General features: G+C 45.2%; 1 protein-coding gene across 2 annotated transcripts in view; it reads left to right on the forward strand.

The window, feature by feature from the left end:
* Window positions 1-8,738, forward strand: part of GFRA1 (GDNF family receptor alpha 1) — a 224,644-nt gene extending 215,906 nt beyond the window's left edge. For both annotated transcript variants that reach the window (XM_081573469.1, XM_081573470.1), the window contains 2 exons: window positions 5,645-5,698; window positions 6,635-8,738. In XM_081573469.1, the coding sequence (XP_081429595.1) occupies window positions 5,645-5,698; window positions 6,635-6,790 (210 nt within the window). In that variant the 3' untranslated portion in view covers window positions 6,791-8,738. The remainder of the gene's footprint in view (window positions 1-5,644; window positions 5,699-6,634) is intronic.
* Window positions 8,739-24,995: the final 16,257 nt, after the last annotated feature.

Genomic DNA, 24,995 nt, shown 5'->3' on the forward strand with positions numbered 1-24,995 from the left:
GCCTAAAAACCCGAGATTAAACACTGGCTTCTCTACAGAAATGGAGTCCTGGGGCAGCAAAAGCCAAGCTGCAAGTGGGTATGCTATTAAGTCTCCAGTTTCGTAAATAGAGCAAGTGTGCAACTCCAAAGCCTGATCCCACCCGAGGCTCCGGGAGAGCCCACTGTGGCCAGAAAGCATGGAGCACGTGGTGCCCGATAAGTCAGCTTGACCGAGTTCTGGATTCTAAGGATGTCTGAGCATTCTGTACAGGAAAGCAGTCGGCACCGGGCAGGCTTTCCAAATGGTAATCACAGGGCTAAAAAGCAGGAGAGTCATCGTCTGACTCCAGGTAACAGAGATTAATACCATCTAATGCATTTATTAACCCTCTAGTGCCAGCGACTGGTAGAGTCTGGCTGCAATTACAGTGACACGGAAATTCTATTACGTGACATGCCTGGACTTGGGGATTACTGCCAGTGACAGTTTTATAAGACTGTTGGAGGGACACGGGTTGTGAAGAGCCTAAAGACCAAGTTCCAGAAAGAGAGAAAAGCTACCGGTTTGTGGATGGGCTTCTCTAGCAGCCTGTTCACTGTCTCAAGATGAAAACCTTGGGATACCGTGTTTTGGTGGTGTTGTTTTCTCCAAGTTGGAGGCTTCTCCCATAACCACATAACTATGAATTAGGTGATAGGAAACCCTCTTTCATAAAAAAGATTAAATAATTCATTTTTCAACATGCTGGAACTGTGGTTAAAATTTACTTTTAGAAAAACAAATCCATTCTCTTCTTTTGTATCCCTCTTTAAAAAAAAAAAAGAGAGAGAGAAAGATATCATATTTTAAAGCCACAAACTGTATGGTTTTGTGTCTAGATAGCTCTGGCTAGTCAAGCTATGTTGGGCCCCTGCCTGTCTTTCTTTCTTTCTTTCTTTGACTGCTCCACACGGCATATGGGATCCTAGTTCCCAGACCAGGGACAGAACAGCGTCCTCTGCATTGGAAGGCAGACTCTCAACCACTGGATCACCAGTGGTTGTCTTCTTAATAAGCAGGGCTTGGCAGACGGGACTTCTTCCATTATTACACTCCTCCTTTTATCAATTTAGGACTTGGAAATGGTGCTCTTCCAGTTTCTGCCTTACCTTATACTTTGCAAGATCTCAGAAGTTTTTGTTGGTTTGTTTCGTTTTCAGTTTTCCTGGGACTGTCCCAATTTTCATCAACTGAGGCCATGTTCAAAATATGTAAATAATCTTTGTAATAGTTAAAAGTGGGAGATGCCCTGTAATTTTATCTGTTTGCATTTATCAGACCTGACTAATAAGACAGTGATAGCTGATGTTTTAAAAAACACTCAGGATTGTTGTCGTTGTTGTTCAGTCGCTAAGTCATGTCCAACTCTGCGGCCCCATGGACTGCAGCAGGTCAGGCTCCTCTGTCCTCCATTGTCGCCCTGAGTTTGCTCTAACTCCTGTTTATTGAGTTGCTGATGCTGTCTAGTAATCTCATCCTCTGCCACCTCCTTATCCTTTTGCCTTCAGTCTGTCCCAGCATCAGAGTCTTTTCCAATGAGTCAGCTCTTTGCTTCAGGTAGCCAAAGTATTGGAGCTTCAGCATCAGTTCTTCAATGAATATTCAGGAACAATTGCCTTTAGGATTGACTGGTTTGATCGTCTCGAAGTCCAAGGGACTTTAAAGAGTCTTCTCCAGCACCACAATTTGAAAGCGTCAATTTTTCAGCTCTCAGCCTTCTTTATAGTCCAACTCTCACATTCATACATGACTACTGGAAAAAGCTTTGACTATACGGACCTTTGTCGGCAAAGTGATGTCTCTGCTGTTTAATATGCTATCTAGATTTGTCATAGCTTTCCTTCTAAGGAGCAAGTGTCTTTTAATTTCATGGTGGAAGTAACAGATTGCTCAGGCTTCTATAAGGGACATCAAGAGCTGGATTTTCTTAAGTGGGCTCTGGATATGCATAGGGGGATTTCTGACCCTTGATGGTCACAGGAGGAATTCAGAATGAATACAGGACTTATAAGCATGCAACCAGCTAGACATGTGCAGGTATAAATTCCTAGGCTCTTCCCCTCCACCTGCAGCTTATGAACTTTTAGAGGCATTGGACACCCAGCTGACACCATTGAGTCCAAGCAGCAGACCACTGGCCCTCCAGCCTAGGTTTGGTGTGGAATTTTAAAAGATCTCATGTCTGTGTGCAGTCTGATTCATTTATGCAGGTGTTATCTGCCCTCTGCCTTCTAATTGCATCACAGACCTTACTGTGGGTCTCATGAGGTTTTGGTGGAACTCAGGGTCTGCTCTGCCCTGCCTCTGAGCTTGTGAGGGTTTCCGGACTCCCCCAACCTCTTGATTGGAGAAGGAAATGGCAACCCACTCCAGTACTCTTGCCTGGAAAATCCCATGGACGGAGGAGCCTAGTAGGCTACAGTCCATGGGGTCACACAGAGTCAGACACGACTGAAGTGACGCAGCAGCAGCAGAAGCAGCGACCTCTCGATGGGAAGCAGTGTCAACTCACTATATAAGTGGAGTAGTTAGAAGCTGGTGTATGTGGACTGCTAAGCTTCTGGAGTGCTGAGTGCTTCTGTGGATTGGTCACGGGTTTGACAGGAGAGAAGGCATTTTCTCAGAGACTCTGCAGAAGCCTGGTGGCACATGGTTACTTTCACTCAGCAGTTCATCCAGTTCTGCCCACAGAATAGTTCTTGAAGCCAGATGAGCTTGAAGTTGCTGCCTCTAGCTTTAATGAAGCCATAGGGCTGCAGGGAGACAAGGCTAAAAGTTGACTGTTTGCTTTAGACAGATGCCAACAAGAGGCCTGCCTTGTGGGGAAGAAGAGCCCGGGAAGAAGAGCCCAGAGCCTTCAAAGACTTGGAGTTGGTCTCCATGTATTTTCCTGTGTGATTTGAGCAGTCATCCCAGCCATTCTCAGACAGAAGGCAAGAGCCTGGGAATTTAGACCAGGGCATGTCTACCCGGTTGTACAACTATAATCCTGTACACAGTTGAACTCTCAGTGACTAGTTGAGGACCAGAATTTACCTGTGTCAATGCAGAGTCCATTTAAGAAAATTGGTTAAGGTAGAGACCGGGTTGCAAAGAGTTGGACACGACTGAGCAACTAAGCGTAGCACAGCACAGAGATCTTTTAAAATCCATTGGTGGTAGCCCCTTTACAATCAGGTAATATAGGTGGGCATTTTTTCTAATACATCAGCAGGTTCCTAAAGTGACTGAGAAGTGTAGCCAGTGAGTCTCTTAGATGGTGCAAACAAAGAGAAAAACACTGCAGGCTGGTGCTAATCTTATAGAACAAAATAGGAGGGAAGCCCAACCAGCCCTTGGATCTCTTAGTGGGCACTGCAGTCTAGGACACAGAGGTGTAGCTTAACTGTGACAATAGCGCAGAAGCAAATTGAAGGATTAATGTGTCCCAGACAAGTCAGGCTGCCTTCTCTGCACGTTTTAGTGAACTTCTTAGTTATGCAAAGGCCTTTAGCAAGGCTTTATGTCTTTTACAGATTAGGGGCTTCCCAGGTGGCTCTAGAGGTAAAGAACCTTCCTGCCGATGCAGATAGATACTGGAGACATGGGTTCAATTCCTGTGTTGGGAAGATTCCCTGGAGTAGAAATTGACAACCCACTCCAGTATTCTTGCCTGGAGAACCCCATGGACTGAGAAGCCTGGCCAGCAGGCTATAGTTCATAGTGTTGCAAAGAGTTGGACTTCTTAGTGAACTTCTTAGTTATGCAAAGGTACTTAGCAAGGCTTTATGTCTTTTATAGATTACTGCCTAGAAAAGAAAAGACAGAATGTGGTGTTTTAGGGCCATTTTGGTGTTTGGCACAATTCCAGCTTTGAGCATAAATAAAATGTGCAAAGTTCTACATGTTATTCTCTATAGGTTACAATGCAGTGGACCAGATTTGCTATTAATATAGATTCAAAGTAGGCTTTTGAGAAAGGCTCCATCCCTCTTCTGATTTGCCCTCTGATCTTCTTATATGTAACATTTAGTGACCTTTGAACAGCCCGGGGGTGCTTCACAGTGTCTTTTTCTTGATGCCTGTTTAAAGGTTTCGATTTCATATTCACAACTGGCATATACAAATATAGGTAAAGATTATGATGCCTCCCAAGTAGCATTATGGTCAATAAATTACTCCTTGTGTGAAGATACCATGATCTCAGCCTAGCATGTCTTCAACAAGTTGCAAAAGTTGTCCTGCAGCAGGCAGCCTGCCAGTGCATCCCCACGTTGCTGGTTGCCCAGATGCTCCTAGATTCAGGTGTGATGCTTAACCAGGGCCAACCTGTTGGCAAAGGAACTCTCTCTCTTTTGCTACCAAAGGGCTCCTAGTTTCAGGGGGAGGGAGTATAGGAGGGTTTCTTTGAGTGGGTTTGAGGTACAAGTAGCGCATGAAGAGTCAAGCATGCTAGTTTCTCTGGGAGAAACACTAGAAAGCAGGAAAGAGCACGATTCCATTCAGAAGTTTCAGAGACCTGTATTGTAAATATTGACTCTACAGCTTAGATCACTCAGTGACCCTGAATAAGTCACTTAACGTCCCTGCTCTCTGATTGGTTTTCCTTTACAAAACAAGAGAACTGTATTGGGTCAGCAGTTTTTATTATAATTGAGCAATGGAGTTTTTCCTCGAACTCAATTTCTCGGGTAGAAACCCAGTGGAAACTTGTTCCATTTGTGAGAAAAGAGGGAGCTTAAAGCCCTCACAGCTCAGGAACTTATAACTGCCCAGGAAGCAGTTTTAAGATGGATAGATCTGGGGTCTGTGATACCCTTCACAATACTTGGAGGGGACCTGTCAAAGAGTCCCTATCCTGTGCCTGAGCCCCCCAGCTCTGAGTGGTTTATGCACTAGAAGCAGGCCCATGAGCCCAGGACCACATCCTTTTTGTCATATCACTGCATGCCCAACCCTGGAAAATTGTTCAGTAAGTAAGTGTTTGTGGACTGGAACAACTAATAAACAAATGAACAAATATACAAGATTCAGGAAGACTTACTGATGAGTGAGAATTGTTATTACAATATTTTTACCTAGAAGGCACTTCATAAACATAACGTTCAGAACTATAAATGAGTACAAAGTGTAAATGACTTTAAAACTTTTTTCTTTTGTAACCTGTGCAGTGGCTTTGAGAAGGGGTGGGTACAAACTGAGGTGTATTTTGTCCAACACACCAAATTTTGAAGACTTAGTATTAAAGTTTAAAGAATGTAGAAAAGTATCTCATTAATCATCTTTTATGCCCGTTACATGTTGAAATGGTAATATATTGAGTTAAAGAAAATGTCATTAAAATTTTCTTTACCTGTTATCTCTTTATTTATGGGATTAGTAGAAAAATTTTAATTATATATGGGTTCACAGTTGTAACTCACATATTTCTAACAATGACACGGCCGTAGACTGTTGATCATCAATAACTACTCTTCCATAATGGTTTAATCGCTCAGTCATGCCCAACTCTTTGTGGCCCCATGGACTCATGGGATTGCCATGGGATTTTCCAGGCAAGATGCTGGAGTGGGTTGCCATTTCCTTCTCCAACTCTTCCATAGTATGTATGAATAATTGTGTGTGTGTGTTTGTCTTTTCCCAGGCACAGAAGCTGAAATCCAACATATCAGGCAGTACACACCTCTGTCTTTCTGACGTAAGTTGTTTCTTTCTGAGTCTCCCTGCATCTAGAAACAGAGCCTTCGGGTCCCTGCAACAGGGTATGATGTGAAAGGGCTCAAAGACAACAAGGTTTCAGGCCCAGAAAAAAATCCAAGTCTCCCTTGGTGTCCCTCTGCCCCTTGGAGCCAGGTGCAGATCCTGGTGTAAAAGCAAGCACCAAGTGTGGGATCCTTATCTCAGAACTGGACCAGCACAGATACCATTGTCCCGGTACCATGAGAACCTCTGTGATCACAGTCACATAAGTTCAACCGGCACAGAGAAGATACATTAACACCTCTTGCTGCTCACCAAATGTCCCCTAGACTGCTCCTTTGACTTTCACAGTGACCCAGAAGTAGCCAGTGCAGGTCATGTTACGCTCCCCAATTTACAATAATAGCTCATCGTGGCAGGATGTGGTTTTCTGGGATTGAGCAGGTCCTAGGGGTAGGGATGAAGGAATCCATCCTGGGGAAAAACAGCTGTGCTGACTGAGAGTCCAGGAGCCTGGGTCCTGGCTGGGACTCTAACTGACAAGCAGGGCAAGATCCTCCATCTGTAAAGTCCAGGGTTGAACCAGCCAGTGGAGGGCAAAGCTACTGCCAGGCTCCAGTGCGATTTGTGACCCATCTCTACGTGAGCCCGTACTTGCCTGGGCAGGCTCCCTGAGATGATTCTTCCTGCCCTCCTTCATGATAGAGAGAGAGGACGAGCATCCCTCCTGTCAGTGATACCCAAAGGGAGGATGGTTCCATGTTGCACAGCTCATGGGTGACCTTGGGAGCAGGGGTAAAAATCTGGGGTTGGCTTTGGCAAACCATATAGCTAGTTGGGGGCAGGGAACAGAGAGAGAAAGAGTGCAGCTAAAATATGCCGTGATAGAACAAACACATGCGGTGGGTGATAATGAAAACATTCTTTCTTACAGCGTGATTATGAAAAGGATGGTCTCGCTGGGGCTTCCAGCCACATAACCACAAAATCAATGGCTGCTCCTCCAAGCTACGGTCTGAGCCCACTGCTGGCCCTGGTGGTGACTGCCCTGTCCACCCTATTGTCTTTATCTTTGGCCGAAGCATCGTAGCTGCATTTACAGAACCGTATGGACGTGTAAAAAGACAAAAACCAAGTTATCTGTTTCCTGTCCTCTTGTATATCCGAAATTCCAGTTTTAGGAGCTCAGTTGAGACACTGCTAAAACAGTTTCATCCAACTGGAACTTTTTTCTTTATTTCTTTTTTTTTCTAAGAAAGCTTCTTGTGATCCTTAAGGCTTATATGGGATCCCCTGATACAGTGCTACATTCCACACTCAGAAGGCTTTGGGGCATGCTGGATTGTAAAGGGATGGTTTGTTGTTGATGTGGCTGTAAAGCAGACTGGAGCCTTGGCTTTCAAGATCCTGATAAGGATGATGATTGTTAACAGTTTCACTCTAGTCTTGACTAGCTAGAGAAGGAGTCAGTATTCCTAAAGAATTTTCTTTATCTCATGGAATAGGTTTGCTTTCTGATGACATGACCATACCACAGCAGTGGTACGTGGAGGCCAAACTTTTTTTGTCACAAAGTGAAGATTCTCATCAAGACAGTCTTGATGGACTTTGTGCAAACAAGCTTGTACCAGTGTTCTTTCTACATGTACTAGCGTTTTCCACGCTAATGTTTATGGACAGTAAACAGCTCTGCACTCTCTTATGAAAACAGAAAAACACCTGCCACATCCAGTATAGTGTCTGTCTCCTAGTCAAAATAGATAATGAGAGTGGGCGTGAGACTTCACAGAACCTTGAGCATTGAGACAGTCTCCGAAGCCTTACTTGAGTGAGAAGCCCTTACACTAACAAGAGTCAAATATAGCTGAAGCATCATTCTAATAATCTTTACATGTATGAGGTTATATGTAGAAAAAAATTTTACTACTAAATGATTTCAACTATTGCCTTTCTATATTTTGAAAGTATTGATATTGTCTTCATTTTTTTTTTTTACCGGTGGTTTAATATAAAACACATGGAGCTTGTTTTCCTCTCATACGTAGCATTAGCTCTGATGTTGACTTCTCAAAGACAAGTCTTCAACAGCAGACTCTGAGGAGCCTCATGCTTAGCAGAAAGCTCTGCATCACGTTACTGTGGACTGGCAGCAGGAAACAGAGCAGCCAACAATTGTCTTTTATCATTTCTGGAAATGCAAGCGTGCATACCTGTGGGAAAACTGGTGGCCACTCTCAGTGTTCTACAAACTCTACAAATGGCACCACTGCCAGCTGACACAAACCAGGACCTTGGTTTTCATGTTACCTGACAACGGCAGCTTTGACTGGGACAGGAGACAGGACGTGCTGCCCTGTCTTCCGAAGCAGATCCATGCCCAGGATACACAGCTCTTCTCCTAAGGATTGTCTTGACTTTCAGCTGTGATGGCTTGGCCGCTCTGTGGATCGGTTTGGTCTGAAGTCATCAGATATCTGCTCACATTGTGTTCTGTGTCCTCCGTGATAGACTGTGACTGACTCTGCAAAAAAGAAAAAAAGTTTGGGGATCAAGAGGGTCACGGTCACCATTAGGTCCACGGAGATAAGTTGGCCCAGAGACACAGAACAGGGACTCTGGATATAAGGCATCTGACTTGTTAACTGCACGTCTCTTCCATCATTCTCTTCCTTCAGTGAATAGCCCCGAAAGTGCACTTCTGAAGTCTGGTTGAAATGGTGAGATTTGAAATCAACGAGGATCGAGTGCTAGTAGCCATGTTTCTTTGCAACTGAGCAGAGGCGAGGAAATTCCACCCAACAGAGTGTCCGAAGCGTTGGCTTTCTTCCGACATCAGTAGAGTGGGTGGAGGAGGAAACCCACAGTGCCCACTTCATTCTGATTCCCTTTGCCCACAGATGTTTGCCTTGTAAGAATTAATTGAATTACTAGGGTGGGAAATCTATTAAACCCAAGATGAAGGCATAGTCTTTTAGCTCTGTTGGTGTTTGAAGTACATTTATATCCAAATGTTAATAAACATAAATGTATAATACTAAGTACCGAGTTTTTTCACTTCAAAATGTTTTCAAGGGAAATTCATCAAACAAATTCGATTAGTGAAAGGTTTCATAAAGACTCGTACTTTGAATGAACACATTAAATGTGTTGAAATACTTGGAATTCCAGTCATCTGTGAAAACATATCTCTTCAGAGCATATTTTGTTTTAATTAAGGTATCTGTGTGTCTACATTGGACTGATTGCATAGAGGTCGGATTCTATGTAATCCACTGTAAAAGCTATTGATTACTTCTGTAATAAACAGCGTCTCTAATTAGCTTCAGATGACCAAAGAGGAAATGGAAGTTACCAGAGCTAACAAGGGTAGCCTTCAGTGAAGAATGCGTGGATGTGCATCACATAAATTAAATTGTAAACAGCCTCATCTTTCACCAACATAGATTGCATTTTTCTTCAGAGATAGAAGCACATGAGAGTTACCAAATCATCAGTCTGAAAATAAATTACTGATTAAATAAACAGGGGGAAGGATGTTCCATGACAACTCATTAGAGAGATTCTTATAAAATCATGCCAGGACTTTCCTGGTGGTCCAGTCGTTAGGATTCTACGTTTCCTGTGCATAGAGTGTGGGTTTGATCCCTGGTCGGGGAACTAAGATCCCACCTGCTTCTCGATGCAGCCTATGTAAGAAAAATCATGCCAAGCAAGTGTTTATGCCATTTGGGGTGATCTCAGTTTAACATGGTGACCCAGAAACACGATCATTTGCCCCAGTACTGGAGCAGGCCAAATCTTTTATCTTCTCTGGCTTCCTCTGGCAGCACTAAAAGCAAGCAAATGATTCACTACTTCCTGTCCTTCATTGCCCTGCATTGAAAGTGCCACCAAAATCCAAGGACTGTTTGCTGAGGTTTGGGTCTATTGCAGAAAGCATCTCGTAGTTGATTTTGGCAAAACATAAAATAGTAACTTAAGTGCATGGAGACCAATGGCCCCCAAATCAAGTCTAGCCATGCCCTACTCATTTCAGAGAGGAAAAATAAAGCAAGATTGCGAAACCTATTAGAAGCACATACAGTCCACTTGAGAATGTTGAGTATCTTTGACCAAGAGGTGTTGGAGTAGGTGTTGGAGGTGTTGGAGTGTTTAAAATAGAGCACATGAAGGAAGAAGGGCACAATAAAGAGAGGAAATTCAGAATGCCACCTGAATATTTATTTTTCCATATTTGATTTTTTTCCCAGCCTCTGGTAGAAAAAGTGTAAATTGAGAATGACATAGATTATTTTTCTTTAAGTGTAGCAAACTGTATCCAAAGTGTGATAGGAGTGTGGTTTCCCTTTATAAAAAAAAAATTTTTTTTTTTTTAATAATTCTTAATCCTGTAGTAAGAAATATTTTAGAAGCTGTGTCTTCAAGCTCATCAAATATAGGCCATGGCTCCTCCAGAGCTGCTGTAGCCTTTGATCTGGTCTATATTAAGATTGTTCCTATCCTGCACAGGCTCGAAGGATGGGTCGTCTCCAGCTGCATCCCCATCCCCCACCTGCACCTTTGTAGTCTAAATCAGACACTCCCAAGCACTCCATCTGCTGAGCTAGGGAAGTGGGGGAGCGGAAGCATTTCTGAATCAGTGTTAAGTGCTTGGGAAAAGAGATGTAAGAGCAGTGGGAGTTTATATAATTAGCAAATTCTTTTCTTAGAATCCAGCTAACATGTATTTCTGTTGCTATTATTTACAAAATAGTGGCCTCCAAGGAGCTGTCTTTTGGAAAATAAGTTTTCATTCATGTAGTCAGGCATGCACGACTTATTTAAGTCAATAAACTGCGGGACCAGAAAATGCCTGTTTAAATGAATTCACAGTTTCTCATTCTCTTTGAAACTGTTCTTGATCTCTTGGATTCATACACCCCAGATCTTTGTTGCTCCTGCTCTTTGATTAAACAAATGAGACCATGTCAGACCCACCGTTTCAAGAACAACCCCAAAGCAATGACAACACACAAGAGTGAATTATCAATGGCCCTAATATGATGCTGGCCAAAGGGCCTGTCTGCCCTGAGCTTGGAGAGTTTGAAGAGATGGAGCAAAGATCAAGGTGCCACAAGAGACCACGTGCTATGGCTGAATGGAGCATGCCATCTGATCCAAATAGGAAACTTGTCCCAACCAAACAGCCAGAGTTCCCTGAATTAGACACCAGTGCCTTTGTAGAAAGCAAGCCAGAGCTAATATCTCGAGGACAGAGAAATTCCTTTTTAGAAATTCTGAAACGACAAAACAGCTGGGAATTTCATTAGATACCCTTACAAGCTATGTTTCTCTCTCCTCCCTAAGGTAAGCATCTCATGTGTTTATCTGATACTTCTTGACTTTGACCCAGCTTTTATTCTCAAGTGACCATTTGTTTGAAGTCTGTTGTCTAGGATTTTCAAGACGACTGTACCTCTGAACTTCATTCTCATTGCGAAGGCCTTAAATCTGTGGATTTGGCCACTGCCTCCATCCTGGGATGTATTCAGTGAGACACCTCCTTGCCCAAGGGTCATTAACTTAAGATACCAGCTGATTCCCTTTTCTTGCATACTGATTATTGATAACTCCAGTCCCCACCCCTGTCACTTATTGCCCAAGTAATTAACAGAGTCCCTTCCCATCAGTTCTTCATTGCAATCATTCTAAATTTAGTCCTACCCAAATTAATTCCTGTTCAGTCAAATGCCGGTTCGACACGTAACCCTGGCTTTTTGAAGCCGGAGAAGTCTCTCGGAGGAGCCAGGTGATTTGAAGATGATGCTAATCCCGGAGTAGAAAGTTCATACAGCCAGCCCTCTCCCGAGCTTCCTCTTCTGAACCCTGGGATTGTCTTGTCTGCTGCATCCCTTTGTTGCTCCCAGAGCTCTTTGTCGAGCTTCTCCTCCCTCCCAGAGATAGCCCGGGTCGTTCAGCTGCACCACCTGCACTTCTGATTGCTCTGAGACCCAGCCTGGAGGGGTGGGGAAGGCATGCAAGCCCTGTTTCAATAAACCGCCTGCAGAGAATGGCAGCCTGCTCACAGCCATGGCGCTTCCAGCCCCCTGAGGGCTCCGCGCTCATTTGACCAGCACAGCTGCGACTTCGGCGATCTGCTGCTGGCAGGTGCCCGTTTCAGCATCTTGTCCCACTGCCATGGGGAGTTTATTTTTGCGCAAGGGCAGCTGCCAAACCCAGCACCAGCATCAATAGAAGGTTTACTCCGATTTTCTTCTCTTCATCCCAGGCCTGGCTTTCTTACCCATCTCCATTTTTCGTTTTGCAGAAAATGCCAAGGGACTGGCCAGAGACCATCACCTCCTTTTCTAACATTTTTTTTCTGCTCACCTTAGCAGCTTCCCTAGCAGAAACTATGACCCATAGTAGGAAGTTAAACACTGCTGGGTAAATGAAAAACTTCAGGACATCAAAAGGTTTCCTCTGTAATACAGTAGTCAGGACTGGCCCATTTAACATCCTCTTGCAGCCATGAAGATGCTGCAAGGTATCCTCCTGAAGCTATTGAGGGTAACCTGGGAGAAAGGGTGAAAAAAAGCATTAAAGTCAAAGTGATTTTCGATCTGTCTGCTGCATTTTCTGCCGAGAGATGAAAACCTAGCATTTGTCCCCAGGAAGAGCTGAGCATGATGGGCCAGCATCACCAGAAAGGACAGGACTCCACATGGCGTGGACTTCGTGGGAAATTAGCCAGTGAGTCTGCTGATGTTTTAACCTTGCCTCAAGTGCAGGATGCCGGCAAGAAAGATGGACCATTCCAGATGGGCCAGTCTTGACCAACCCCAGGGATACAGCCTCTGCCAGCATCCTGAGAATCGAACTCAGGTGCTGAACAATTCAGCATGTGTGTGGAACATCTACTGTTCTTGAATGAACCATCATTTGGAGCCAAAGCTGAGTAAGTTGAGACTACAAGGCCCTCTGACAGCAGCTTAAGGGAACAACCATCATTCCCAGATTGGCATAATCTTTCACTCTGGTATCTCTTGGAGAATCTAAATTGTCTTTGTAGATAGTCCATAAAGCTGTTTTTCAGACTCAGTCTGTAAGAGGTAAGTCCCAGTCCACATGCCTACAACCCACCCAGCCCACGCACCATGAAGAAGGCAGATATATCTACCCTCAGCCTGTACCCAAAAGGCCACGTGGAAAATCCAATGGGGTCACCCCTCTGAGCCTCCAGGGGCTGTGAGCACGGCCAGGTCCACAGGCCAGTGCAAGTCCCAGCTGCCAGGTATCAACCATGGAGCTGGTGGGAATGGGAGACCCCAGAGCTGTCCACCAAACACAGATCTTAGAGCTAGCGAAGAGTCGAGTGAGAAGCGAGAACACCCAGTGGATGCCCGGGTGTAAGGCTGTTAGGAGTCAGTAGAAGCCTGCCAGCTGTCACCAGGCTGGCAGGATGTCTGCATGGGTCCAGGTGAAAGTACTCTGGGCTCTCTGGGCCCAGCGGCACTTAAAACTCCATCTATAAAGCTCTCATTCTCTTTCTGTGTCACAAGAGCTGCAGGGCTGGATGATCCAGCTTTATCTTTCTGGTGTGCAAAGCGTGCTTAGTCTGGAATTTGGTTTTGTATTTTTTAGCTTTAGCTGAAGGCATTTCTGAAATGTGGGGGTGGGGGGGAAGAGAATGGAAATGATAGAACCAAATCACAGATTGCCTGCCTGATTTGGCCATGGTCTTCTGGTAATCAGACATTCCTGATGTGTTTTTCTGGATTCAGAAAGAGCTGATTGTCCTCAGAGGGTTGATGCAGTGGTTTCAGAAACCTGAAATCCAGGGCCTTAGAGTTCTCCTAATTATCTGTCTTTTCTCTTTTTCTCCCTTCTCTCCCCTAAGGGAGGTGGGCAAACACTTTTTAAACCAGAGTTTACTTTAAAGAGTTTTCTCATCCTCTGTGCATTTCCCCTTGATATTGAAATTATTTTCTCTTGTTTAATCCAGCTCCTGCTGAGAAGCCCTGAGAGCTGTAGGAAGTGGGGCTGTTTTGCTGTGTCTTTTGGATGGTGTTGCATTTTTACTCTTAACCAGAGGGTACATCTCAGTTATGTTCGTTCTGTTTCACCCAAGTTAATGATACAGGTGGAAGAGAAGAAGGATTCTGGGTTTTAGGATCGTTTTAGAATTCTGCCCTGGGAGAGAGGTTCAGATACCCAGCCTCATCAGAGCTGGGGTGAGGGGTAGAGTGAGCCCTGCGGAAGCCCCCAGTTAGAAGAGGGTATGGATGAGCAGCTTTCCTTCTGGTCTCCTTTTCACATTGTGTATTTCCTGAGTTTTTCACATGTAGAAGATAACATGTTTATTTCATCTCATATATCTGCTTCCTAAGGAACTTGGATGTTTTCCTGGGGTCCTTCCCCACAGCTTCCTCATACAGCAGTTTTGCACCTTTATCACCACCACCCACGCAAGACCATCTCCATGCAGAAGTAAACCTTTTGTTCTTTGGACTTTGGAAGTAGCTTTGTGAGGTTTGAATTTTCTGTTAGCATATTGCTCAAGCATTACAGAATGTACGTACGGTGTCCCTTCAACCATCTTCCCTGCCCCAGAATATCCTAATAAACATTGTTTTCTTTTTTGTTTTTTTTAAAAAAGTGATTATCGTGGTGCCTTTTTCTTTTATTGTAATTTGTTGGAAAGTGATACTGAAATCTCCAAACACTAGAAGTCCCCAGTGTCATGACATTGAGGGGTTTCTGATCCTATGCATTGTAAGATGTTTAGCAGCATCCCTGGTCTCTACCCACAGATGCCAGAGGCAGCCTCTCCCCTCCACCAAAGACACTGTCAAGTCCCGGGGAGGGGGTGGCAGCAAATCTCCAACATCACCACTTGTTGAAGCCACAGTTTTAGACCCAACCTAATACCTCCTTTGTGCTATACCATGAGGAACCTGGTTCTAGTGTGGGGCCACGTCTGATATTTATCTCCTGTCTTCAATGTGCAGTTTTATATTAGGAGAAGGTTGGTGGGTTCTCTGGTTACTCTCATACATGTATTAAATTATTTGTATTCAGTTACAAATTGTAAGTATTTTGATAAAAACTAAAGACAGAATTTCAGCAAACTCCAGGAGATAGTGGAGGACAGAAGAGCCTGGAGTGCTACAGTCACAAAGAGTTGAACACGACTTGGCACTCAACAACAACAACTGAGACATAGAAGACCGTTTTCGACATGTGGGATCTTAGTTCCCTGATGAGGGATTGAATCCACACCCCCTTCAGTGGAGGCAGAGAGTCTTAACCACAGGCCACCAGAGAAGTTCCCCGGAGCCATTTTCTTATTTCCAGCTTCTAACTCAGTGCTGGGGCGAGGAGGAATCACTTTATACCACATAAGGCTGGATTTTTATCATCATCATGGTTGCTCAAAATACAACTCCCTCACTTCCCTGGGAAAGTTGTCATTTCTGGTACCAAATCACCACCTGGCTTTTTTAAGGTAGATTATTAAAACCCAAATCACAGCAATTAACATCACCATTGCTATTTGCTTCAGTATAAAAACTGCAGCCCACTCAACACCAAGAAGACCTTGCTGTTTAACAAACAGGACTAACAGGACTGAGAAGGCTGCATTTTGCTTGACATTCTGCAGAACATATTTTTATTCTTTGTGAATTTTCATTCAATTGCATTTTCCTACTCCCTTTCTGAGCTGCTTTCAAATGATCAAGTTTAGGGTGATTTCTGCCAGACTCAATAGTTTGTATTCAAAGTTTTGAGCCTTTGGCACTGAGCCTGTATTTTAAAGATACAACAAAACCCTAGATCCCAACATCTCATCAGTCTTGGGGCAGACTAATCAAAACTCCAAGCTCAGTCCTAGACCAGCAGCAGCAGGCTGGCCCTCCAAGAAGGACAGAACTCTGATGTCCCCTGAATCACCAAACAGAAAGTGGGAGGGAGACCTCGAGCTTCCTCTGGCAGTTCTTAGTATTCTAATCATCTCCCGAATACAACCAAATCCCCAGCATGCAGGTGATAGAAATTTTAGGAGCTGGAACAAGAAATGACTAATAAAACCCTGAGAGAAATGCCAAGAAAGTGAATAAAAGTGGTGACAGAAACAAGATACAAGACTGCTTGTGTTTGGTGAAATAAAGCATAAACGAAAACACAATGATGTGAAAGATATGAGAGGGGTATCCATAAAAGTCACATAAACTGGAGGTGCAGCTGCCCTGATGGATTTTATCCTCGAGAAGGTTTCTCCCTTCCCGGCTAGTAGACAAAAGACTTTACCGTGTTTCAAAGATAAAGTGAGCGCCTGGCCTGAGAAAACCTTGGGTGGATACATAAAAAGGGGCAGTCTTTTTCTAGAAAACCGTTTGCCGATACATATCATAATTTAAAATCCACATCCTCTTTGAGCCAACAATTCCACCGCAGGGAGTTTACCCTGCATTCTTACATGGAGTGCCAAGATACATGCAAAAGGATTTTCATGGCAGAATAATTTGCAATAACAAAACACTTGAAACAATTTGACATTGTCTGTCAGTGAACTGGTAAAAGAACTCATGGTGCATTTGGATAAGGGGATATTAGGGCACCTGATGCAAAGGGCCAACTCACTGGGAAAGACTCTGGTGCTGGGAAAGACTGAGGGCAGGAGGAGAAGGGGACGACAGAGGATGAGATGGTTGGATGGTATCACTGACGCGATGGACATGAGTTTGAACAAACTCCGGGAGATAGTGAGGGGCAGGGAAGCCTGGTGTGCTGCTGCTGTTCATGGGGTCGCAAAGAGTCGGACACGACTGAGTGACTGAACAACAACAATGCAACTATTTTAAAAATTAGATGTACATCCACTGAAAAGGAAAGTGGTCTATGGTATATATTAAATAAAAAGCAAAAGTACAGAACAATGAAAATACAGTCCTATTTGTATACATTTAAAAACAAATGATAGCTATAGATAGACGATATATAGATAAGACAGGTGATAGAAGATGTAAATGGGTGGATAGATAAATAGATGATGAATGAATGGATGGATAGATGGACAGATATTACCAAGATTCAGCATTTTTACCATGTCTGGATATTATTTTTACCAACAGTGTTAAAGAAGAAAAGAATAAAGTAAACTGAGATGTGCAGTGGCTGGAAACCAGCTCAGAGTTTGGCCCCCACCCTTCGGAGGAAAAAGGAAGGTGCAGCCTTGGCTCATCCCACACTCAGGACTGGAGTTTTTCTACTGTGTCCAGCAAAGCCCCACAGAGCCCAAGAGGCAGTGAGCATTCACCCCGCAGAACCTCTTTAGAGATGAATTGCCACAGTTTGGGGAAGAAGCACCTCAGAGGTGCTGTGTACACTGTGTGCTGTGTGCATAGGAGGATTTTTTAAATAATTCCTCACTCTGTGGTTTGTGACATGGGATGAAGTCCTCTCTGTGCAGGGCCCATCCAACCAAGGGGAGGCTGGGTCGGCTCTTCTGGTGACAGGAGTGTGAAGGGTTTGCCCACCCTGCACTGTGGATAGTGCCCTCAGAATGCTCAGGACAATAATGGTCTGGTAATAACAGCTGGTGGGACTGGATGCTCACCATGTGCCCTGCAGAAGAGGGTGGATGGGCTCTGTGCATGGGATCTCATTCAGTCCTCACAGTAACTCCCAGATAGAAGTAATCTCATGTTACAGCAAAAGCCACTGAGGCTCAGAGAGGGTGAGTGACTGATGCAAAGTCACACAGCCAAGGGAAGCAAAGCTGAACAGGAATTCAGATTTTCGAGGGCTGTGCCCATTCAAACTCTTCTCTGTCCTTCAGCCTGTTGGAGAAAAGTCTTCTGACTTCTGAGTAGGAAAGCTCACAGACCCACCTGCATTCCCACTTCATTTCCCTCCACCCACACTGGAGGCCATGTTATGAGAGCAGCCCAAGCTGACATATTGCAGCATGCATTCGACTTCAAAAGATAATTACATTACCTCCCTCGCCTTAAGGAAAAGAACAGCAGATTAAAAAAGAAATGTGACAAGCCATCTGAGCACGAGGACCGCTCCCCCAAGAGTCCCACTTCCATCTCGGTCCCTCACTCTAGACATAAAACCAATTAAGGTTGCTGCAACATACACAGTTAACACCAAGTGACAAAAGCCTGCCTAACTGCTTTCAAGATCTCATTTACCCACAGACTGTGCCCAGAAAAACATGACTGACCTGTTGCTGTGAAATTTTGGATATACTTGACCCAGTACCAACTTCAAGGGGTCCCCAGTCACCATCCTCAGAACACCCCCCCCCCAACTACCCCAGCTGTCAGTGTTAGGGTGGCTGGCTCAGGAAAACCGCTTCATCCCTCATACCCTAAATTTGACCTCTTCCACTTCTGCCCCATGACGGGAAGATGTGCAGGGAGAGAGAGCCTGTGGCTTTAGCAGCTGCTTTTATCTTATCTCAGGCCTAGGGTATCTACTTTCGAAGTGGACAGACCAAGAGTGGTGATGGAAAGTGGGTTTTATTCCTTGACTTGCCAGGATTCCAACTCCAGGAAAAGATCTTCAGAAAATGTTACCCAAATTGAGAAGAAAATGGACAACAAGCAGAGAGAAAAGGTGATTTCTGCAATGCATGAGCCTCATCTAGGTTTGCTTCTCTTGCAGTCAATTGAGAATGAATCCCCAAGCCTCTCCCACTAACCATGAGTACCAGTATCAGAATAGGAAAGAAGCCACTGCGCTCTGATGCAAAGCTCCTTGGTTTTCATTCTTCCAGAACATTTCTGTCCCTGGTGGACCCCTAGGGTATTCAGATAATATCTCCTTTACCTGCAGGTGCTTTACAGTTTGCCAAGCTTCTTCACACACATTCTCCTTCCATTCTCCCACTGCCAGGTGGGGAGTTGTTAAGCACCTCCATTTTATGGATGTGAAAATAGAAGCCCAGAAAGGTCTTTATCCTGCAAGTGGTAGAGAAGCCCCTGCGGCCCCAGCCCCTACCAGTTCTCACTCAGCCCCACCTCCGACCACAAGACCTTCTCCTTAGCTTCCCTTCTCCTTTGCTGGGATCTTCCCACTCACTGGGGAATTGCAAACTATTTTGACTATCAGCTTTTGCCGAGCACATCTAGAGTTTTTTTTAAATTCCACTGAGTTTTTCAAGGCAATTTTTAGAGGGTATTAAGTGTTCTTCTGTAGCTGTGCTGTGTGCTTAGTCGCTCAGTCGTGTCCGACTCTTTGCGACCCCATGGACTGTAGCCCGCCAGGCTCCTCTGTCCATGGAATTCCCCAGGCAATAATACTAGAGGGGGTTGCCATGCCCTCCTCCAGGGGATCTTCCCAATCCAGGAATTGAACCCAGGTCTCCCGCATAGCAGACAATTCTTTACTGTCTGAGCCACCAGGAAAGCCCAAGAACACTGGAGTAGGTGGCCTATCCTTTCTCCATGGGATCTACCTAACCCAGGAATCGAACCGGGATCTCCTGCATTGCAGGTGGGTTCTTTACCAGCTGAGCTCCAGGGAAGCCCTCTTCTGTAATCCAGAAACTTCGCGCCCATCTGCTCGGCGATCTGTGCTCTTCCCTTACTCTGAAGCCTCCACCACGTGGACCAACAGATGAAGCAGAGGCAGGGGAGGGTGGCAACCTCAATAAAATGTCTCACCAAGAGCAAGGTGTGGCGGCGGGTTGGCGAGGGCACTGCCGGTGCTGCCCGCTGGTGGACCCCGTTACCTCTAGGTGCTGATGAGCTGGCTTTGCCTCGCCTGGCAGGGAGCCCCCACATCCAGCGTGGCCACATCCTCAGAACTCAGTGCTTGCACAAAACCAGCAAAGCCCTGGCACGAGCTGGAAACTCCAGATCTGTCCCCGGCCCCCACTCCCAGCCCCTCCCGTATCGAGTCCATTTCTAGTCTGGTCTCTGCTTGCTCCTTGCCTTTTCCTATTTTCAGTAGAAGACCTGTGTTTCCTTGTGCCCTTCATTCACTGAGCACTTACTCGTCTAAGTAATCCTGACCCTCTTTTTGGATTTTTCCAGCATCCCTGAAATGAGAGCTGCTGTCCCAGTTTTGCCGATGAAGAAATCACCTCAAAGGTTAGGTAACTTGGCTGGGAGACCCCAGCATTCAAACCCCAGCAGCTCAACTCAAGGGTCTGCCTGATACCACCTGGGTATTTATCCTGCAACTGCTTGGCTCCCGAAGCGGCTTCCTGCAAAATCACATCATTTGTCAAAGCCACAGAGGTATCAGGTCTTTAAGGAAACCTGAGGTTTTAAATTGGTAATCCTCTTGTGATGTGAAAAAACCAACGTATGTGTTTGGATTTATTTATTTATTTTTTTCTTAATTTGAGATTTACTGACAGTGAAACAGAACTGTCCTTTAGGCAATGAACAAGCCTGTCATACAGAGTGAAGTAAGTCAGCAAGAGAAAACCAAATATATGTTATTGCATGTACATGGAATCTAGAAAAATGGTACAGATGAATCTATTTGCAGGGGAGGAATAGAATTGCAGATGTAGGGAATGGATGTATGGACACTGTGGGGGTTGGGCTGAATTGGTAGATTGTGATTGACACATATACATCTATACCATGTGTAAGACTGATAGCTAGTAGGAACCTACTGTCCAGCACAGGAAGTTCAGTTAGGGGCTCTGTGATGGCCCAGAGGGGTGGAATGGGGGCTGGGGGGAAGGTCCAGGAGGGCATATATGTACTCATATAGCTGATTCACTTTGTTGTACAGCAGAAACTAACACAACATTGTAAAGCAGCTATACCTCATTTTTTTTAAAAAGGCAATGAATGAAGTGCTGACATTTTCATGAGTTCTGACTCCAAACTTTGCCTGTGTATCTACTCAAGCAGCTCCCCTGCCCACAAAGGCTCAGTGTCTCTTCCTCTGTTCTTTCTTGCTGCCCTGCCCTCTTTGGCAATTTCATTCTTTGCCTCGGCTTGGCTTCAGTTGCCGCCTGGAGTGAGGACCCAGGACGGCTTTCCCTATGTCCTCCCCACCCCCGCAGTTTTCAGTATTTCCTGCCTCCCTGGGAAGAATGAACCCTCCTCGAACCAGCCTTCCCACAGGGGAGGTTCTCCTCCCTCCAACTCCCAAAACCCCACTGGCTTTTTTTACTTCTGTCAGCCCTACTTGATACCAGGCATCCTTCCCACAGGGGATGGATTGGAGGATATTTTTTGTGTGTGCTCAGCCGTGTCTGACTCTTTGCAGCCCTATGGACTGTATACACCAGGTTCCTCTGTCCAGGAGATTCTCCAGGCAAGAATACTGGAGTGGGTTGCCATTTCCTCCTCCAAGGGATCTTACCGACCCAAGGATTGAACTCAAGTCTCTTACATCTCCTACACTGGCAGGCAGGTTCTTTACCACTAGTTCCATCTGGGAAGCTCAGGTTGGAGGATAGGAGAGGACAAACCTTTCTTCCCATTGGCACTTACACAGGCAAGGGAAGAGCATTTATGATGATAAACAAATAAAATGTGAGCTGGCCAGTTCCCTGATCTCCTCATCTGAAAAATAAGGATGATAATGCCAGGGAGATGCTTAGGATTACATGAGCTTATTCAGGCAAGGTGACAATAAGGGCACGCAGTAAAGCACTAAATACATGGGAAGTGCTTATTGAGTTTGCGTGCTCAGTCGCTTCAGTCATCTCCAACTTTTTGTGACCCTCTGGACAACAGCCCGCCAGGCTCCTCTGTCCATGGGATTCTCCAGGCAAGATTTCTGGAGTGGGTTGCCACGCCCTCCTCTAAGAGATCTTCCTGACCCAGGGATCAAACCCACGTCTCTTACGTCTCCCAAATTGGCTGGTGAGTTCTTTACTACTAGCGCCACCTGGGAAGCCCATCCTCAGATGTAAAGTCTAAATGTTAAGAAGGCACCAGAAGTGGGGAAGGAGTGCTCCAGGCAGGTGAACAGCGGTGTTAAGGCCAAGAGGTGGGAATGAATGTGGTCAGTCCAGGGAGGCTGGAGGCTGGCATGGAGGGACTGAGGAGAGAGATGGGGAAGCTGGAGAGGGGTAGGGACCCTGTGCACTGGGAGAGGGCACAGCACTGTAGGCAGGAGGTGTCCCCATATCCATGAGGCCAGCGAAAGGCCAGAGAGAACAGTCAGGGCCAGTACAGGGCCCGTGCAAAGGAGGGTGGGGCAGGTTCTGAGGGCAAGAGGAATGGATGAAATTAGGAGGTAGAAGTCCCTTACTGCCATATGTTAGGGGCTTCCCAGGTGGCACTAATGGTAAAGAACCTGCCTGCCAATGCTGGAGACATAAGAGACACAGGTTCGATCCCTGAGTCGGAAAGATTCCCCTGTTGGAGGGCATGGCAGCCCACTCTTGTATTCTTGCATAGAGAATCCCATGGACAGAAGAGCCTGGCGGTCTAAAGTCCATGGAGTCCCAGAGAGTCAGACACTACTGAAGTGACTTAGCATGCATGCACCATATGTTGGATTCTGCCAAGACAGGCTCCTACCCCAGTGACATGTCTGCACATTTACCCAGCCAGTTGAATGGTATTGCTCCAGGACTTGACAGAAAGGAGCCACCTCTGCATCTACTCACCTTTTCTCACTTCGTCATCATTATATAGAAGCTCACTGATATTCCCTCAATCTGTTATGAAGAGTTAAAAGGGTTTCAAATCTAGTTAAACTCAAAACTAGTTTATTTACTTCTTATGATGATCGAAATGACGCAAACTGTAAAAAACCTTATGTTCAACACTCAGCGATATTAATTTCACTTGACTTTATGACTTAAGGTCAAATATGTTAATCAAAGCTGCCATCATTAGCACAGTTTCCTTTTCTATTAAGCGATTATGATCACTTACTATTAATGAGTCGTGAAGTTTTAATAAATTTTTGCTGGTGTGAAATTGCAAAACAGTAATTATGACATACAGTATGGATGGCTTGTTCCACGACGTAAATTTGGTCTAATGTTGGTAAAAATGCAAAAGGACATTAGGTAATTAATTAGTTGCCTCTATGAAACCAAAATAAGCTTTCACCATGAAGGTAAATGAATGAAAAAATAGAAAACCTTTTGCTGTTAATTGTGAACTGTTAAACAGTGAGACCTAGCCATTCAAAAAGACCCAATCCGCCCCACCCCCAGATAATATCTTGACTTAAGCCAGAGGAGAAATAGCTTTGCAAGAATTTCTTATGTTGAATCAGTATTTCTGGCATGGGGCTGATTATATGACAGTATGGGGCAGTATAGGATGGTATGGGGAGGCTTCCCCAGTGGCTCAGCTGGTAAAAAACCTGCTTGCCAATGCAGGAGACTCAAGAGATGTGGGTTCGATTCCTGAATCAGGAAGATTCCCTGGAGAAGGAAATGGCAACCCACTCCAGTATTCTTGGAGAATTCCATGGACAGAGGAGCCTTTGGGGCTATATCTTGCAAACAGCTGGACTTCACTGAGCACACACGCATCATCATGGGGCAGGAAGAGGATTTTGAAATAAAATTAAATGTTGATACAAATGGATTGATGGGAATGGGACCGAAGAATCACCGTCTCAAAGCTGAGAGAGATCCTCTGAGCCTAGGATAGAACCAGAGGCAAGGATCCAAAACACACATCGGTTTATAGGGCGCATAAGAATCTCTAGATATGGGACTTCCCTGGTGGTCCAGTGGCAATGCAGAGGATGCAGGCTTGATCCCTGGTCAGAAAACTAAGACCCACATGCCTCTGAGCAACTAAGCACATGCACCACAACTAGAGATCCCACTAGCCGCAAGTAGAGAATCCATGCACTGCGATGAAAGATCCCTCATGTCGCAACAAAGATCCCACATGCCACAACTAAGGCCCGATGCAGCGTAATTAATTAATTTTAAAAAGAATGCCTACATAAATATGTTGAAATGCAGATTCCTGGTTGCCCAGGAAGTCTGAAATAAGGTCTCGGCATTTCCACACACTCGGGTCATACAGGTCATATCTGACCCACACTTTGAGATAATGATCTAGAAGTCCAAAGCCACAATTCTGAAAAACTATATAGAAAGTCAAAATTCTCACTGAGCAAAAACGTATATGTCAGGCCCCCAATGAAGCACTAGATTATAAGTTTTCTGGGTTAAATTTATAATCGAACAAGAAAAGTATGAGATGTCTTTAAATAATGAATAGATTGTCATCTAAGATTTCCTGAACACTTAATGTGCCAGCCATAGAGCTGAGGATTTTTTATGCATAATTGGATCTGACTTCACCACAACCCCATTTTACAGATGTGGGGGATGCAGAAAGATTGAGTTACTTACCCAGTGTCACACAGCCAGTAATACCAAGCTGAGCAGTGGGCTGTATTAGCAGTAGACAGTTTAGGCAGGGAAGGAACACAGCCGGAAGTTACCAAAGATACCCTCTGTGACAGCGGCATGCAGCAGGGGTTGGGGGCCCTTTGGAAGGCAGTCACAGTTGTCCAGGGAAGTGACTTTCAAACAGTTTCCCAGAGCTTTGGGGTGAGCCCCAGGGTCAGGGCTGAAGGGGAGGGTTAGATGCGGGTGCTCATTCTATTGCCCTCCACTCCACACTCCCCACTTTATGGGCTCTTGGGAAATGCTGTCATATTGAAAGTCCCTGGCTTGGGAAAGCAGGGAAAGAGGCAGAGGATGCAAGGAAGGCTCAGAGATGCTTCCAGGGATAGGACCAGGCGAGGTGGGGGTAGGAGGATCACGTTGGATGTTGGGGCCAGGATATTTAAACTGTTGGCAGAGTGTTGGTGGAAAAGTCTACTGAGAAGTCAGGCGATTGAGTTGGCAGTTAGGAGATGAAAGACTTGGTGAAAAGTGAAAAAGTGAAAGTGTTAGTTGCTTTGTCATGTCCAGTTCTTTGCAACCCCATGGACTGTAGTCCCCCAGGCTCCTCTGTCCCTGGAATTCTCCAGGCAAGAATGCTGGAGTGGGTTGTCATTCTCTTCTCCAGGGGAGACTTGGTAATTGTATTTTAATCAGTTGTGGCCAGTGATTCCTCCGGAAGGCAGTGTAGTCAACCAATTCAACTTAGAGTGAAGCTGAGAAGGACCCCCAGTGGCAGGGACATTCAATCCCCATCTCCCACCCTGGGAGTTCCTCACTGTCACCCTTCCCACTTGATAAGAAAAGACTCACTGAGTGCATCGACCACCACTGGCATCTCAGCTACCCTCAGGCAGCACCCAGCGTGTGTCAGGCACTGGCAAAGCGCTTTACATTTCATCTCATTGACTCCTCGGGCAGCCCATAAGCAAGACATGATGATTTCTCCCATTTT

The sequence above is a fragment of the Giraffa tippelskirchi genome, chromosome 2 (genome assembly GCF_054371585.1).
Source record: "Giraffa tippelskirchi isolate mGirTip1 chromosome 2, T2T-mGirTip1v1.2.pri, whole genome shotgun sequence".
Taxonomy (NCBI): domain Eukaryota; kingdom Metazoa; phylum Chordata; class Mammalia; order Artiodactyla; family Giraffidae; genus Giraffa; species Giraffa tippelskirchi.